This window comes from Heterodontus francisci, chromosome 29 (assembly GCF_036365525.1).
Source record: "Heterodontus francisci isolate sHetFra1 chromosome 29, sHetFra1.hap1, whole genome shotgun sequence".
Lineage (NCBI taxonomy): Eukaryota > Metazoa > Chordata > Chondrichthyes > Heterodontiformes > Heterodontidae > Heterodontus > Heterodontus francisci.
Window position 1 is genome coordinate 23,089,016 of NC_090399.1, and position 16,675 is coordinate 23,105,690.

General features: G+C 42.5%; 1 protein-coding gene across 1 annotated transcript; it reads left to right on the forward strand.

Moving 5' to 3' along the window:
• The first annotated feature begins 2,229 nt into the window (after window positions 1-2,229).
• LOC137345722 (probable G-protein coupled receptor 139) lies at window positions 2,230-10,254 on the forward strand. The gene is made up of 2 exons (XM_068008986.1): window positions 2,230-2,296; window positions 9,344-10,254. Exons 1-2 carry the CDS (start codon window positions 2,230-2,232, stop codon window positions 10,252-10,254), a joined length of 978 nt encoding a protein of 325 aa, XP_067865087.1.
• The last annotated feature ends 6,421 nt before the right edge of the window (window positions 10,255-16,675 follow it).

The following is a 16,675-nucleotide window of genomic DNA, read 5'->3' on the forward strand; positions in this document are numbered from 1 at the left end:
ACCACGTATTGCTCCAGGAAACTATAAGGGATAAAGCTATATTAGATAGAGTATTGTGTATTGATCCTTAGTTTATTAGTAATCTTAAAGTAAGAGATCCACTGGGAAATAGTGATAATAATACAATTGAATTTGATGTTAAGTTTGAAAGTGACATACTCCAATCACAAAAAGAATCTTTAGCTTAAGTACACCAATTGCATTGGTATGAGGGGACAGCTGGCTGAGGTTGATTGGGTATGTAGACTGAAACGTACGGCAGCGAACAAAGAACAGGAAACATTTAAAGAAAAAGTTCAAAATGTTCAACAAAAATGCATTTCATTGAAAAATAAAAACTCAGCAAGAAAGATCCATCTAGAAGAGACTTATACTGTTGCAAAGAATTTTAACAGGTCTGAGTATTGGGAGTGGTTTAGAAACCAGGAACAGGCCAACAAAATGTTGATAAAGAGGGGGAAAAGCAGATTGTAAGAGCTTTTACAAGTATATAAAAAGGAAGACAGTAGCTAAAGTAAATGTTGGTCCTTTCAAAACGGATACAGGACGTGGCAGAGAAATTGAAAAAATATTTTGTGTTTTCCTTCACCGTAGAGGACACAAGTTGCATACTGGAAATAGAGGGCAACGTAAGGACGAGAAAGAGTGAGGAAATCAAGGTTATTCATATCAGTAGAAAATAAGTATTGGAGAAAATTAAGGGACGAAAACCAGGACCAAATGGCTTCCATCCTAGGGTTCTAAAAGAGATAGCTACAGAGATAGTGGATGCAGCAGCTATGATTTTAGAAAATTCCTTGGATCCTAGAACAGTCCCAGTAGACTGAAAGTTAGCAAATGTAACATTGCAATTCAAGGAAGGAGAGAGAGAGCAAATGGGGATCTATAGGCAATTAGCCTGAGATCGGTCATTGGAAAATACTGGAATCTATTATCAAGGATGTCTTGACAATGCATTTAGAAAATCATAGTATAATCTGGCAAAGTCAACATGGTTTTACAAAAGGAAAATCGTGCTTGACAAATGTATTACGTTTTTCAAGGATGTAACGAGAAGGGTGGGTAAAGGGGACCAGTAGATGTCGGAAACTGGGATTTCCAAAAGACATTTGATAATATGCCACACAAAAGGTTAAAAGGCAATACAAGGACTCATGAAGTTGGGGTCATATTAGCATGGATAGAGGATTGGTTAGCAGACAGGAAGCAAAGGCATAAGAAGGGCATTTTTCACGTTGTGACCAGTGAGTGCTGCAAGGATCATTGTTGGGGTCTCAGCTATTTGCCATCTTTATGAATGACTTACGCAAAGAGACTAAAGGTAATGTACCTAGATTTGCTAATGATATAATGATTGGTGGAAATACAAGCTGTGAGGAGGACACAGAGGCTGCAAAGAGATACAGAAAGGTTTAGTGAGTGGAAAACAAGGTGGCAGCTGGAGTATTACGTGTGAAAGTATGAGGTTATTCACTTTGGTCTGAATAGAAGAGCAGATTTTATTTTAAAGTGCGAAAAATGTAAATATTAATGTTTAGAGACACTTGAGAGTGCTTGTACAAGGAACCCAGAAAGTTAGCATGAAGGTACAGCAAACAATTAGGAAGGCAAATAGCACGTTGCCCTTTTACTGCAAGAGATTTGGAGTATATGAATAAAGAAGTCTTGCTACAATTGTGCAGGGATTTGGTGAGAGCGCATCTGAAATATTATATGCAGTTTTGCTCTCTATATTTAAGGAAGGTTCACCAGACTGATCCCTAGGCTGGTGGAATTTTCCTATGAGGAGAGATTGACGAGACTGGACCTATATTCTCTAGAGTTTAGAAGAATGAGAGACACCAATAATGTCTGTACTATCTTTTACTTCCACGTGGGATGGAAGAAAGGGACTGATGGGTCTGATAGTGTTTGAAAGAACAAACTCATTGCTGGGAGAATAGCGCTTATAATTTTCATCAGTTAATTAATGTGATCAGAATTATCCAGTCTTTGCAGTTTACCAGTTCAATTTCAGAAAAAAATGTATTCTATCATAACATGGACCGAACGCGATGCAGTAATCTCTTTGTTCAATTAACACAAAACAGTTCGAACAATGTTGCTACCACAATATCCCTGTGGAGGTTCCACAGGGTATAAATTACAGGCTCTGCGAATATATCACCTCAGAATTTAATTCAGAGAGATTGTCTGCAGCACGAAGGGACAGTTTACTTCACGCAGAAAATGTATGAAACATTTTACAATATCAGAAAAATATATTACTTCATCCTTGCCATCACAGGTGTTCCTGGTAAGTGACGATAACCACTGAAGTTTGTAAACCTGTGTGTGAGCTGGTCTATGGTTTAACTCTGTGACTGATCATGTAACATTGCTGATCTAGTAGACACCAGTACACAGATACCTGATCAGGATATAATCTCCCTGTGTCAAAAGTCTTGAATTATCTCTGTGATTTTATATTATTTCCTCAACTGATAATAAACCTCTCTTTGTAATTGACTGGTTCACTGAATTATCAAATTATTGCATTAGTGGAATATCGTGATATGTTGAATTAGAGCTCAGTGAACGGAACTCTACGAGGGAAGATATTGGTGGGAGTATCTATCACTGTAGAATTGCACTGAATGTGGGTTACTAAATGGAGTGGAACACCTGACCCCAGTGACCATGTATTACTGGTAGTTTATGTAGCTGTAGACTTCTACTGAGTGTGGATCACTAACCACAGTGGAACACCTGACCTCAGTGGCCATGTATTGCTGGGAGTATCTGTCACTGTAATTTTGCATTGAGTACATTTGTTCAATCTGGTTCTATTTTGAAATTGCTTTTTCAGTTGGCTTATCTCTCCGTTCCATGAATCTGCCTCTGTGTTTTACAAATGTAATTTATTGCCAAGTGGAAGATTTTGGCTGATATTTGGTAATAAGTGTATGCATTGAAAAGCATGATATTGCTCTCTGTTTCCTATTGAACTGCTCCAACAAAAACAGTTGTTAACTATTTACTGAGCATTAGCCAGCAGGACAGCACCATTAAAATCATCTGGATAGTGACTTATTCTTACCCTCAGTACAATTACTGTTAAGGCATTAGTTATTTCAGTGCTGATTAATCCCCTTCCCTCAACACGGTCCTGGGAGTCTGTGGGTCATAAGTGGTGAATTTCATTATCTTCCTAATGCACAGGAAGAATCTTCCAGTTCTGTAACTGTTTAAGGTTTCAGAAATCAGTTCTTAGCAGTGATTCACAATCTTTACAGATGTAACTGGTTCCAAACCCTGCCCCTCCCTGTGAAAAGAAACACTTATAACTCAGGGACAATTACATGAAGGTGCTTCCATTATTAATATTTTTGAGGACTTGCGTTTAAAAGACTGTGCAAAATATCGATGAGATGATTGACATTTTTTAAAAGGGTCACTGGAAGGCCACTTGGGGCTTTGTTTAAAAACAAACATTTACTGGACGGCACATGCTTGAAGCTAAGCAAACAGCTGGAGCTATATGGACTATGGTACTGTTTGGAATTAGCCAAGTCACATGCCTGGATTTATGGCTTTGGAGTTTTGGTTTCGTTTTTGAATATTGATTGGAGTTCAGTTGGGGTATAGCCTACTGAGAGAGAAGCCACGCAACTCATTCATTTCCAACTATTTTGAAAAATCTTCTGAGAATCCGGTGTGATAGCTGAACCCACTGACGCAGTAATTTGCCTGAAAAGGCTGCAAGCCTTCCTCTTGACATCTCCTGAACGAACTGCTTCTGAAAAGATTCCAGTGACAACCGCATGTTTCTCGTGACACCCAGCTACATGCACCTGGGTGCCAGACTGAATGTCATCTGGAACATTTCACATCTTATCTTTTTTTGCCTCCAAGAATTAACAAGTATTTGGCCAGAGTATTTTTGATTTGGTGAAGTTGATCGCTGCAGAGAAAGCTTCTTTATTTCTTGCCATTAACTGGTATGTATGTGTGCGCATGTGTTGGGTTATTTAGAATGGAATATATTTATACTTTCATATTTCTACCTCTGTTTTAATAAGCTTTGCATATTTATTGAATATGTCTTGTTTTATAATAAACTAGTAATCTTGTTGTTTATTAAAGAAACCTGATTGGTGGATTTGTACTCTCAAACAAATATATAAAAGTACATAAGTGGCAATATCCATAACTGGTTAAATTATTTTTAAATATATGTTGCAACCAGTGGAGTAGTGGGACTAGAGAGAGACAGTGTACATCTCCAGCCTCGGTCATAGCAACATACATATCGGGTTTCATCATAGAGATCAAACCGAGCGCAGTAAATAATAACAATAGTAAACTATTAATTAAATAAATAGTACACTTCTCTCAGTACTGTGATCATTCCAGGTAAAATAATTTAACTTTCTTCCTGTGCATCAATATAATTTGTGTAATATGGAGCCCAGAACTGCATACAATGTGCTAAGTATTGTTTCACCAAGATTCTATATTAGTTTAATATTAACTCTTTGTGTTTTTTTTCAATTCCATTCCTCTAGAAATGAACTCCAGTGTTGTGTTTGCATTTTATGGTCCTGTTAACCTGTGTTAACCTGATATGTGAATCTATCCCCCGACCCCTTTTCCCCTCGACCTCATTCATTTATTGCCCATCTCTAATTACACTTGAATTGAGTAGCTTTCCATGTTACTTTGGAGGGCAGTTAAGGTTCAACTGTATTGCTGTGGGTCTGGAATCACATGTAGGCCAGACCAGGTAAGAAAGGCAGATTTGCTTCCCTGAAGGACATGAGTGAACTAGATGGGTTTTTACACCAATCCGCAATGGTTTCATGGTCGCCATTAGACCAGCTTTTTAATTCCAGATTTTTATTAATTGAATTCAAATTTCACCATCTGCCCCAGAGCACTAGCCTAGGCTAGTGTTACTAGAGGATTACTAGTCCAGTGACATTACCACCACCTCCCAACGATTATTGGGAAGCTTATTATTCTGACCAAAATTCAACACCTTACAGTTAGCTATATTGAAATTAATTTGCTATTTAAATGTACATTATGCAAGTTTATTAATGTATTCAGGTATCCTGTTGCATTCTTTCTCTATGCTCTCAAATTCCATCTGTCTGAAGATTTTGAAATTGTGTTTCTGCTTCCCAAGTCCATTTTGTTTATTTAAGTGGTGAACTTATTTATTTATTCACTTATTTAAGTGATCCTTGTAGACACCACTTCCCACCTTCCGCCGATCTGAGGAAATACCTTTAATCCCTACTCCCTGTTTCCCACTTGTCTAGCCAGCTTGCTGTCCATTCTGCTGCTTGTCCCTGAACTCCACTTGCTCTGAGATTTGTCATCAATCTGCTATGTGTTACCTTATCGAAGGCCTTGAGGAAATCAATGTATATTGCATCTATTGTATAAGTCTTATCTACTCTTTCTGATATTATTCAAATAATTCAATAAGTTTGGTCAAGTATGACCTTCAGTTTGGAATATGTGCTGAGAACTCTATTATTTTATATGTTTTAGATGTTTTTTCTGTTGCATTATCTTTCCTACCACTTATGTTATGCTATCTGGTCTATAATTAATTGGACTTGTTCTATCTCTGTTTTAAACACATGAATCACATGATCTGTCTGTCTGTCCTCTGGCACTATTCCCTATTCTGATGATTATTAATGAACAGATAATTGTTCCTCTGCTATCCCTTTCCTATATTTTTTAGTATGTGTGGTGCAATTCATGCAATCCAGAGAGTTCACCCTCTCTTTGATTACTTTATCAAATATCTCTGCACTTTATACCTTAAATATCTTGAAGTTTTTTTGTTGAATTTATTCATTATTATTTGACAGTTTAGTTCCTCACTCAGAGATCTGTCTCCCCTCTTCAGGCTCTGAATCCTCATCCACTGGTTCATTCTGACCCCGACTGTCCCACAACACGTGAACCTCCTTCCTTCTGAGCTCAGAGCTGTGCTCCAGAATTCCATTTATATTTCTGTCCATGTCAGTCTCCCCATCTCTGGTCCAAAGTCCAGTAAACCCTAGCTGTCCTTAAACTCCCAGTGGGTGGGATCCTGCCTGACAGACACGATGATACCGTTTCCCAGCCGGTTTCCCTCCACCAGACCCTGCTGGTACATTTCGACGGCCCCATTTGGAATGGATTTTGTTTTGTTTTCGTTCTTTCGCCATTCCTGCTGAATCTCCTCTCTTCCTCACCGGCTATAGCCTGCAAATGAAAGCTCCCACATGTTCCTGATTCTGACGCCTGTGCAGGGAGCCTGCTGTAAATTAAAGGTGTCTGGACCTTGGGTGTTAACACTGGGACTTTCCACACTAAAGTGGTGTCACTTTGGGAGCCTCTATGGGTCCTAGTTATGCTGCCTTTGTGTAGGATATGTGGAACATTCTTTGTTCCAATTCCTACTCAGGACCACTCCGTCACAATTTGGCGATATTTGATGACATTGCTGGTGTCATATCCTCCTTTTGCCTTGAACTGGAAAATGTAATAATCTTTGCCTCTAAGTTCCACCCTCACTGGTCTTCACATGTTCCATCTCAGACTCTTCCCTTCTCTTCCTGGACATTTTTACCTCCATTTCAGGCCGTTGGCTGTCCATCAATATCTGCCATAATCCCACTGACTCCTACAGCTACCTTGATTAAACTTCCTTCCATGGCTTCCTGGAAAGAATCTGTTCCCTTCTCCCGGTTTCTCTACCTCCATTCCATCTGTTCCAACGATGCTATATTCCACATCAGTGCTTCTGAAATTTGTTCACTATCCCTCAGCCGAGGATTCACCTCTACTGTTGTTAACAGGGCCCTCGACAGTGTCTATCCCTTTTCCAGCATTATTTCCTTCACCTCTTCACCTTCTTGCCATAACCACGATAAGGTTTTCCTTGTCCTCGCCTTCCACCCCACCAGCCTCCACGTTCATCGCATCATCCTCCAACATTTCTGCAAATTCCGGCTAAGTTCAATATCAACATATATTCTGCTCCTCTCCTATCACCCAGCCCCTCGGGACACCCTGGTCACTCCTCAATCACCTTCAACATCAGCTTCTCTTCCCCAGGCAAACCCCATGAAAGTGCAGGAGATAAAACCCCTGCTCCTTTACCTCCTCCCTTCCCACTGCCCAAGGCCCCAAACATTCCTTCCAGGTGAAACAGTGATTTGCTTGTACATCTTTCAATTTATTAACAGTTTTCGCTGCTCACGATGGAGTCTCTTGTATATTGGAAGAGGAACTAAATTAGATTAACTGATTGCTTTGCTGAACTCCTCCATTCAGTCTGCAACTGTGACCCTGAGCTTCCGGTCACTTTCATTTTAATTCTACACCCCAGTCCCACTCTGACCTCCCTACCCTCGACCTCCTACACTCTTCCACTGAGGAACAAGGAGCAACAGTGCCGAATTTTGTCAGTTAGACACTCTCCTGCCTGCCAGGCTCAAGACTAATTAAAAACTGCAGATTACAGCTAATTATCCCACTTTATCAGATGGTCTGTTCTGGTAATGGAGGACCACTACACCAGAGTTACTGGGAGTAGAGGGGGTGTGGGTTGGTGCTTGGGATGGGGATTCACTATTGGTACACAGCTGGAAGGCGGTCCACATCCTTGGGGTCTACTCAGCATTCTCTGTCACTTTTCTGAGCCACTGAAGCCTTTTCCTCTTTGCCAGATTTTCCATGCTCCCCTCCCCCTTTGTTATTCTGCTGTAACCATTTACAACACCTCTGGATCCATCCTCTGTTTCTTTAATTGTCCCATTCACCTTGCACCATCATCCCTCTTGTCACTGAATCACTCATGCCCTCCACCGGATCACAGACCTTCTCTTTTGTTCTTTTTCCCCTTGCACCTTACTTTTCACTGGTTCTATCATTACTTTAAAACTGACAGCCTTTCATCAGAACTGGATGGTTTCAGAGATTATCAGCCTGAAACATTAAGTCTCTTTCTCTCTCTGCTGGGTGTTTTCCACGTTCTCCTATTTATATCAGACTTGCAGCAGTTTCAGTCTTTTGTATTTGCTCCCGTGCTGACGCCTGGATATTAACCCGGGGTGACCGACAGTGGTGGAGAGTGGAGTGTCAGAGGTTTGACTCCACAGACCACCTCTCTTTTCATTGACCAGTCCCCCACTCTGAAGTCAGCCTGATTGACAGGGTTGGCTTCCAGTCAGGCAGGGAGGACTCTGGAGCTGCCCTCAGGACCAGGGCAGTCCAAGCACTGGCCACTGGCTATGAGGGGAATGCTGTCGGAAATCAATGTGGGGAGAGACCATGGTGGGTTTTTTCCAATCCCCAACTTTGGAGGAGGGGAGACTGGTGACACTGGCTGTCGATTCCCAACCTTGGGAAGGAGTCTCCTATCCTGGAGTATCGCTAAAGTCGTGGGAGGTAGGGCAGGGACAGTGTCTAATCCTCAACCCAGGGGAGGGGTCTCATATGCTTGAGGTGGATCTATTGCAATAAGGGGAAGAGGGAGTATCTGATCCCCAATCCCGGGAAGGAGTCTCCTAATCTGGAAGATGGTCCGAGTCCAGAGAGGGGGAGCAGGAAGTGTCTTATCCCCAACCTAGGGAGAAGTCTCCACACATGGAAAATGGGCCGTGTCAGGATAGGGGGAGCTGGTCGGGGAGTGTCTAATCCAATACGCGATTGGGGACCTGATTCTTGGGGCCTCCAAATTTGGGAGAGTCGTCTGATATGGGAGAGGGGTCCGAGCCCGGAGTGGGTCCGAGCCCGGAGTGGGTCCGATTTTGGTCATGGGTGTGCAAACCCGGAGGTGTTGGTGCACAATGTCGGGGGTAGTGAATTCTGATCCCTGGGTATGGCGGCGTGCAGTCCAATCTCGGAAAGTGGGTTGTGATCCCAGGTTGGGGGTCCGATCCTGGGGAAGTGAGATGCAATTCCAGAGTTGTGGGGGGTGGGGTGCGATGGGGGATCCAATCCACGTGTCCTTGTGTGTGGTGTGAGATCAAATGGGGAAACCTGGCTGGCTGTAAAATAAACTGTAAAATGAACTAAATCAGTGACTTCGAGCCTCGTTCAAATATTTAAATAGCCAACCCACGTCCAGGGATCAGTTATCTATCTGTCCTCTGTTCCGACTCCGCTAAACCCGGAAGTTTGGAAGTCGGCGCTCAGTTGGGGTGGGCTATGAGATTTTTAAATTTTAACCTCTGACCTGCCCTAGACACACATGTTTTTGGTGCTACATTCCTGATCTTACTGCCGGCATCAGACATGGAGAACGTTTGATCATTAATTTCCAGTCTCTTTTTCCTTCTCTCTCTTACAGTTAATTTAGTAGCGATTCTGATCCTGTCCCGGGGAAAGTGCAGCCTCTCCACCTGCACCACTCGCTACCTGGTGGCCATGGCAACAGCGGATCTACTGGTCATTATCACTGAGATCACTCTGTGGCGGATCAGTTATTATTATTTCCCGGGATCTTTCTTGCGTATCACCCCTGTGTGTAGTGTAATGGTTGTCCTGGTTCGTGCAGTCACAGACTGTTCTGTCTGGTTCACCGTCACTTTCTCCTTTGATCGATTTGTGGCCATTTGTTGCCAGAAGCTGAAAACAAAATATTGCACCGAGAAAACTGCGGCTGTGGTTCTAACAACAACCGGCATTCTGCTCTGTTTAAAAAATGTTCCCTTCTATTTCGTGTATGAACCTGGATGGATAATGGACAGTGTACCATGGGATTGCACTGTAAAACCAAGCTGTTTTACCGATCCCAGATGGGTGGGATTTGGCTGGTTTGATAAGGTTTTAATCCCATTGCTCCCATTCACTTTAATTCTTTTGTTCAACTCTCTGACAGTCAGACACATTTTAGTGGCCAGTCGAGTCCGAAAGGGACTGAGGGGTCAGAGCACGGGAGAGAATCACAGTGACCCAGAGATGGAGAGCAGAAGGAAGTCTGTGATTTTACTCTTCAGCATATCCGGCAGCTTCATACTTCTGTGGTTGGTGTATGTTATAGAATTCTTATATTATATCATTACAGGAGTAAATCCCAGCAATTACAACGATTCCGAATATATATTTCAACAAGTAGGATATATGCTGTTGAATTTAAGTTGTTGCACAAACACATTTATTTATGGGGCAACTCAGTGCAAGTTCAGAGAGCAGGTCAAGAGCGTGGTGAAATATCCAGTTACATCAATTATTCAATTAATGAATAAACAAAGCAAATGACAACAGCCTGGAGGCATTTCCCAGTGTTTCCATAGAGTCATAGAGTTATTTCCAGCACAGAAGGAAGCTATTTTGCCCATGATTGTAATATTTATCCCCAAGGGGCAAGAAGTGACCTAAGCTGGATGACCCAAAATACACTGGTGGGTTGGGGAGGGGTGGGGGTTTGTTCACACACGCTAAAGGGCAGTGGGCCGGCAGGCAAGAGGTAACATTTGGAAGATCAGATGAAAATGAGGCAGGTGGAGAGTCAGACTGCCTCCTGCAGGGCAGGAGGGGAAACAGCAGCCTCGTATCTCCACCCCCTTCTCTGGTTTGATTCTCAGCTCCTCACATCTGCTCAGAAAACAAAACTTGTTTTTTCCAAGTGCAAAATGCTGCAGATGCTGGACATTTTCTTGCATAAATTTATTCGTTCTTTATTTATTGTTGGCACACTTTCAGTCCATCTCCCTTACATTCTCCCCGTTCAGTCACTACCATTTCTCTCTCCTTCTCTGTCTCTGTCTGAGTCAAGTCTGGACAAGCTCAGTGGTGGGGAGACAGTACCCGAGGCGAGGTAGTAGGGCCAGGCTTGGCACAGGAGTCGACAGCCCCGGGGCCTCAGCTTGGCAGCTGCATGGACGAGCGGGGCCGATTCCCTTCCTGGTGCTCATGTTCATTGATATTGTTAATTGTCCCACTCTTCGAGTTCTGTCACTGTCTCCTTCAAATCTGCTCTGAAAACAACGTGGACCCCTCCATCCTTGCAAATTACTGCCCAAACTCCAAGCACCCTTTCCTCTCCAAAATCCTTGAAATTGTTGTCATTTCCCACATCTATGTCCACGTTCCCAGAACTCCATGTTTGAATCCCTCCAATCAGGTTCCACCCCTGTCATCGTACCGAAATGGCTCTTATCAAATTCACAAATTACATCCTATGTGACTCGGACAATTTTTAAATTTCCCTCCTCTTAGTGCCTTCGGCCTTTGACACAGTAGATCACACCATCTTCCTCCAATGTCTCTCCACTGCCGTCCTGCTGGGTGGGACTGCTGTCGCCTGGTTCCATTCTGATCTATCTAATTGTAGCCATGCTGCCCCTTGCAATGGCTCCTCTTCCTGCTCCTGCACCGGTATCTCTTTTGTTTTCTAAGGATTTCTCTTCGGCTCCATCCCAATAGTAATCACTCCACCATGGGTGGCTGTGCCTTCAGCTACCTGGACCCTACCCTCTGCAATTCCCTCCATAATACTCCCCACCATTCTCACTCCTTCCTTCGGATTCTCCTTCAAATCTACCTCTGTGGCCAAGCTTTTGGTCGCCTGTCCTGATACGTTCTTCCATGTTTTCTTGTCACATTTTGCTGTATAATGTGCTTGTGAAGTATCTTGTTTTGTTTTCTAGAGTAAAGGCACTATATAGATATCAGTTGTTGTTATTGTTGGTGCTTCTATCTTCCAGTGTCTCAATGTCGCTGTTTCTGTGTGTCTCTATTTCCCAGCCCTAAAGCTAACTGTAACCTTAAACCTAACCCTAACAATCAACCTAATCCTATCTCTAACCCTAACACTATCCCTCCCACTAAACCTAATCTTCACCCTTACTGTAAACTTAACCCTAATTCTAATTTTAACCATAACCCCAACTGTAATAAAAACTCTAACCTTGTAAGTAGTTTTGGGGTGGTTAGAATCAGCTTTACTTTATTTTTTAACCTTACATATTGGTATAAAACTGACTCCTTTAACTCATCAGTCACAATTCATTCTAAAAACTTGATTGAGTTATGAGCTCCCTTTGTATTAAATTGGGCGAAAATTATTAGTGCGCCCCACATGGTGCAGAGTGCTTTGAACTCAGCGGCATTCTGACACGAAAGTGCTGCTGCTGAGCTCTCGCGATATTTCATGCTGGGGGCTCATTTAAATGTAGGGGGCAGAGCGGCAGCATCATCACTGGCAGTAGTGTCCATACTCACCGTGCAGGTGCTGGCACCAGTTTTAAAGGGCTTCAAACCCTTAGCAAAAAATTAAATTTTAGAGGTATATGACTATTCATCTACTTCTAAAAATATAATTAGTTGATGGAGGCCCTATCACTACCCTCCCCCCAATGTTATTTTTTGCTCTGTATTCACAAAACCTATTTTATTCCCAATACAAACTTCCCCCCAAACATTCTCACATTTGCCCTTCAACCGCTGTCAACCATCCCCACAGCCAATAAAAAGTGTTTTCCCCGCTCCCCCTCCGACTCTGATAATTTCAATCCTCCCCCCACCTTACTAGTGTCTTACCTTGGAACTGCGAATGTTGTTCCGAAGGCACGCAAGGTGCGGTTGGAAGCCACTAATATCAGCATGCGATGGCAGCCGGGACCAGGTAAGTTAATTTGCATAACAAATAAGAAATGCTGGAAATACTCAGCAGGTCTGGCAGCACCTGTGGAGAGAGAAGCAGAGTTAACGTTTCAGGTCAGTGACCTTTCATCGGAAGGGTTCGGTTGATTGTTAGGGTTAGGTTTAGGGTTGCAGTTAGCTTTAGGGCTGGGAACCACCCCCAGCACCCAACACCACCACCCCCCACCCCCCCCCTTGCCCCCAACTGCCTGCCTTTGCCGCACCAAAACCAAAACTTCCATTTCCTCCAAGTCTTCTTCTATCTTCCACTGGTCTGCAATCCCAGCAGTGGCCACTGCTCCCGGTAGCGCTGCTGGGACTAAGAGCTGCCGGCCCGTTGATTGGCCTGCAGCTCAATGAGGCAGGACTTCCTCCCTCAAGCAGGTGGAAATCCTGCCTCGGAACAATTAAAGCCTGGGAACCCATAACCTATGGAATGGATCTCCAGGCGAGGCGGGGGCAGGTTCATGTCAGAGGTTGGCTCCCATCTGCCCACCGTAAAACTCCAGCCCATGTTTTACATCGCATAGTAATCTTTGATATTGTAGTATACTTATCCACTTAAAAGTGTATTGCATGTTAAATTATTTAATAAATATATAAAATTAATATATTGTCTCGTGTGGCATTCAGTATACAGCAACAAGAACCCCCTCTCTGTGTCTCTTTAAGTGGAGAGATGCCTATTGATGAGAGTTTCCCAGACAGTTGTAATATCTCAAACATTTATGACTTAGCCATAGTTATTTTAAAAGTAGACTATCTGAGAGATGGTAATATTCTCTGTTAGTTTTGTTTTTGAGGGAAAATATTCCAATTCTTTAGATCCAAATAAGTGTCTATAAGAGTTTTTTCTGGTATGAACTTAATTAAAGGAGATTCATAGGGTTGTATTCCTGATTTGGTTTAGTCCCTGTCAGGGGTTAAAGTCATAATTCACTTCAACCTAGCATTTGGAACTGGAAGAAGAATAGAGCAAACCAGAGGGTAGTGCAGTTGAATTAGCTAAAATTCAGTTACAAATGAAAAAAAAAACTTGAGCAGGAACAGTAAATAGAAAGACATAGGCTTGACAAGGAAAAAGAAAAATCAACAGAAATGGAAAGATTTAAAGTTCAACAGGAAAAAGACGAAAGAAATAGAACTGAAGAAACCTAAGTTTGAGGAAAGGGAAAGGTATAGAGAAAGTTAAGTAAAGGAAGTGCAAATTAAAAAGATGGAACTAAGAAAAAAAGAGTGGTCTTGACTCCAGTGAAGATTCTGGCGAGGAAGAATCTGACTCCAGTCCGGGAACTAGCGGAAAGCTATTTACATTTACACAAGCTCTCCCTAGATTTGAGGAAAGGGGTGTAGAGGCATTTTTCATTTCATTTGAAAAGATAGCCAAACAAATGAAATGGCCAAAGGAAAATTGGACACTGATTATGCAAAACAGGTTGATGGGCAGAAATCATGAAGTTTATGCCATGTTTTCTGAAGAGGCTTCTGTAGATCATGAGATGGCAAAAAAAGCTATTCTCGCTGCCTACGCGTTAGTCCCTGAAGCTTACTGACAGAAATTTTGGAACCTCTGGAGATTGTCTGGGCAGACTAATATAGAATTTAAGAGGGTAAAGCAAATTACTTTTGATCGGTGAATACGGACACTAAAGATGGAAGACATGAGCACGTTAGGGAATTAGTTCTCCTGGAAGAATTGAAATACTTACTCTGTCCATTAGTAAGAACCTATGCAGAGAACCAGAAGGTTTCAACGGCCAGACAGGTAGTGGAAACTGCTGATGATTTTCAGCTTCTGTGTAAGCCCAAACCCTTTGTCCGTCACCCCCTACAAACCCAAGAAGGATAGAAGGTGGGAGAGTGAGAGGAAGACAAGTAGCTGGGGACAAGAAGTAACATCACGGACCACCCCTGAATATCCTCCTTAGGCCAAAAAGGAAGATGCTGAGGGTTGAAGTCAGGTCCGCAAGCCTAAGTTAAATCAATGTAGGACATCTTTATGCAAAATGCTGGTAGTTGTGAGGTAAACCTACGGGACCTATTGGGGTACACAAAGCCAATGCAGAGAAAGGGGCACGATCAGGGTGTAGCTCTAACTACGGCTGTAAAGCCACATATAAGAACCAATGTGAGTGCAGTGGCTGAGAATATGATACCTGAGAGTTATCGGGAATTCTTGTCGAAAGAAAAAGTAACAGCTTATCTCTCACAGGAGGCAGGCGAAGCTATAATCATACTTAGGGATACACGAGCCACCCAAACTCATTTGCTGGGGAAAGGCATAACATTTCCATTAGACAGGGCACTGAATGCTAACGTTTTCATGAATGGTATTGGCGGGGAGTATAAACCAGTAACTCTGTACCGGCTGCACCGAGAGTGTGACCTAATTTATGGAATGATAATTGTAGGAGTTGTCCATAGTTTTCCGGTGGATGGAGTTGACCTACTCCTGGGGAATAATTTTGCAGGACCAAATGTAGTAGCTTCTCCAGTAGTCACAGAGAAACCAAGTGAAGTTACAGAACAGTTACAGGAAAAGGCTCCTGAGATTTTTCCTTCATGTCTAATAACTCGAGCAATGGCTGACCAAATTCCATTGTTGGAGGTAGAATTGGCACCACAGACAGATAGCCGACTATCTGAAAATTTCTTTGGGATTCGGATAATCCAAAGGAAATGTTTAATAAGTCTTCGCTAATTATGGTTCAGCAAGCTGATCCAGAGATAAATAAAGTGGCACAATCAGCTTTAACAGAATAAAAGCAAAATACTGTGGATGCTGGAAATCGGAAATAAAAACAAGAAATGCTGGAAATACTCAGCAGGTCTCACAGCATCTGTGGAGAGAGAAGCAGAGTTAACGTTTCAGGTCAGTGACCCTTCTTCAGAACGAGCAAATATTAGAAATGTAAAAGGTTATAAGCAAGTAAAGTGGAGGTGGGGCAAGAGATAACAAAGGAGAAGGTGTTAATAGGGCAAGGTCACAGAATAGCTGACCAGAAGGTCATAGAGCAAAGGCAAATAATATATTAATGGTGTGTTGAAAGACAAAGCATTAGTACAGATAGGGTATTCATGGACTAAACATTGAACAGCCACAACTACAAACATGAAAAAACAGTGGGTAAGCAAACTGAACAAACAAAGATGAAATAAAATAAAATAAACACAAAAAATATATAAATAAAAAAGGAAAAAGAAAAAAAAACTAAAACTAAAAGTAAAATGGTGGGCCCGTCATGCTCTGAAATTATTGAACTCAATGTTCAGTCCGGCAGGCTGTAGTATGCCTAGACGGTAAATGAGATGCTGTTCCTCGAGCTTGCGTTAATGTTTTTTGGAACACTGCAGCAATCCCAGGACAGAGATGCGAGCATGAGAGCAGAGGGGGAGTGTTGAAATGACAAGCAACCGGAAGCTCAGGGACCTGCTTGCGGACTGAGCGGAGGTGTTCCGCAAAGCGGTCACCCAGTTTGTGTTTGGTCTCCCCAATGTAGAGGAGACCACATTGTGAGCAGCGAATACAGTACACTACATTGAAAGAAGTACAAGTAAATCGCTGCTTCACCTGAAAGGAGTGTTTCTGGCCTGGGATACCTCCTCTCTTCTCACTATCCCAGGCCCCAAACACTCCTTTCAGGTGAAGCAGCGATTTACTTGTACTTCTTTCAATGTAGTATATTGTATTCGCTGCTCACAATGTGGTCTCCTCTACATTGGGGAGACCAAGCGCAGACTGGGTGACCGGATGATTGGAGGGTGGCAAATGTTATTCCCTTGTTCAAGAAAGGGAATAGGGATAACCCTGGGAATTATAGACCACTCAGTCTTACGTCGGTAGTGGGCAAATTATTGGAGAGGATTCTGAGAGACAGGATTTATGATTATTTGGAAAAGCATGGTTTGATTCGAGACAGTCAGCATGGCTTTGTGAGGGGCAGGTCATGCCTCACAAGCCTTATTGAATTCTTTGAAGATGTGACAAAACACATTGATGAAGGAAGAGCAGTGGATGTGGTGTATATGGATTTTA

Bases quoted from the DNA above. Each gene is read 5' to 3' on its own strand.
- LOC137345722 (XM_068008986.1), top strand. From the start codon at position 2,230: ATGTATGAAACATTTTACAATATCAGAAAAATATATTACTTCATCCTT. The intron at 2,297-9,343 runs GTAAGTGACGAT...TCTCTCTTACAG, and splicing joins TGCCATCACAGGTGTTCCTG to TTAATTTAGTAGCGATTCTG.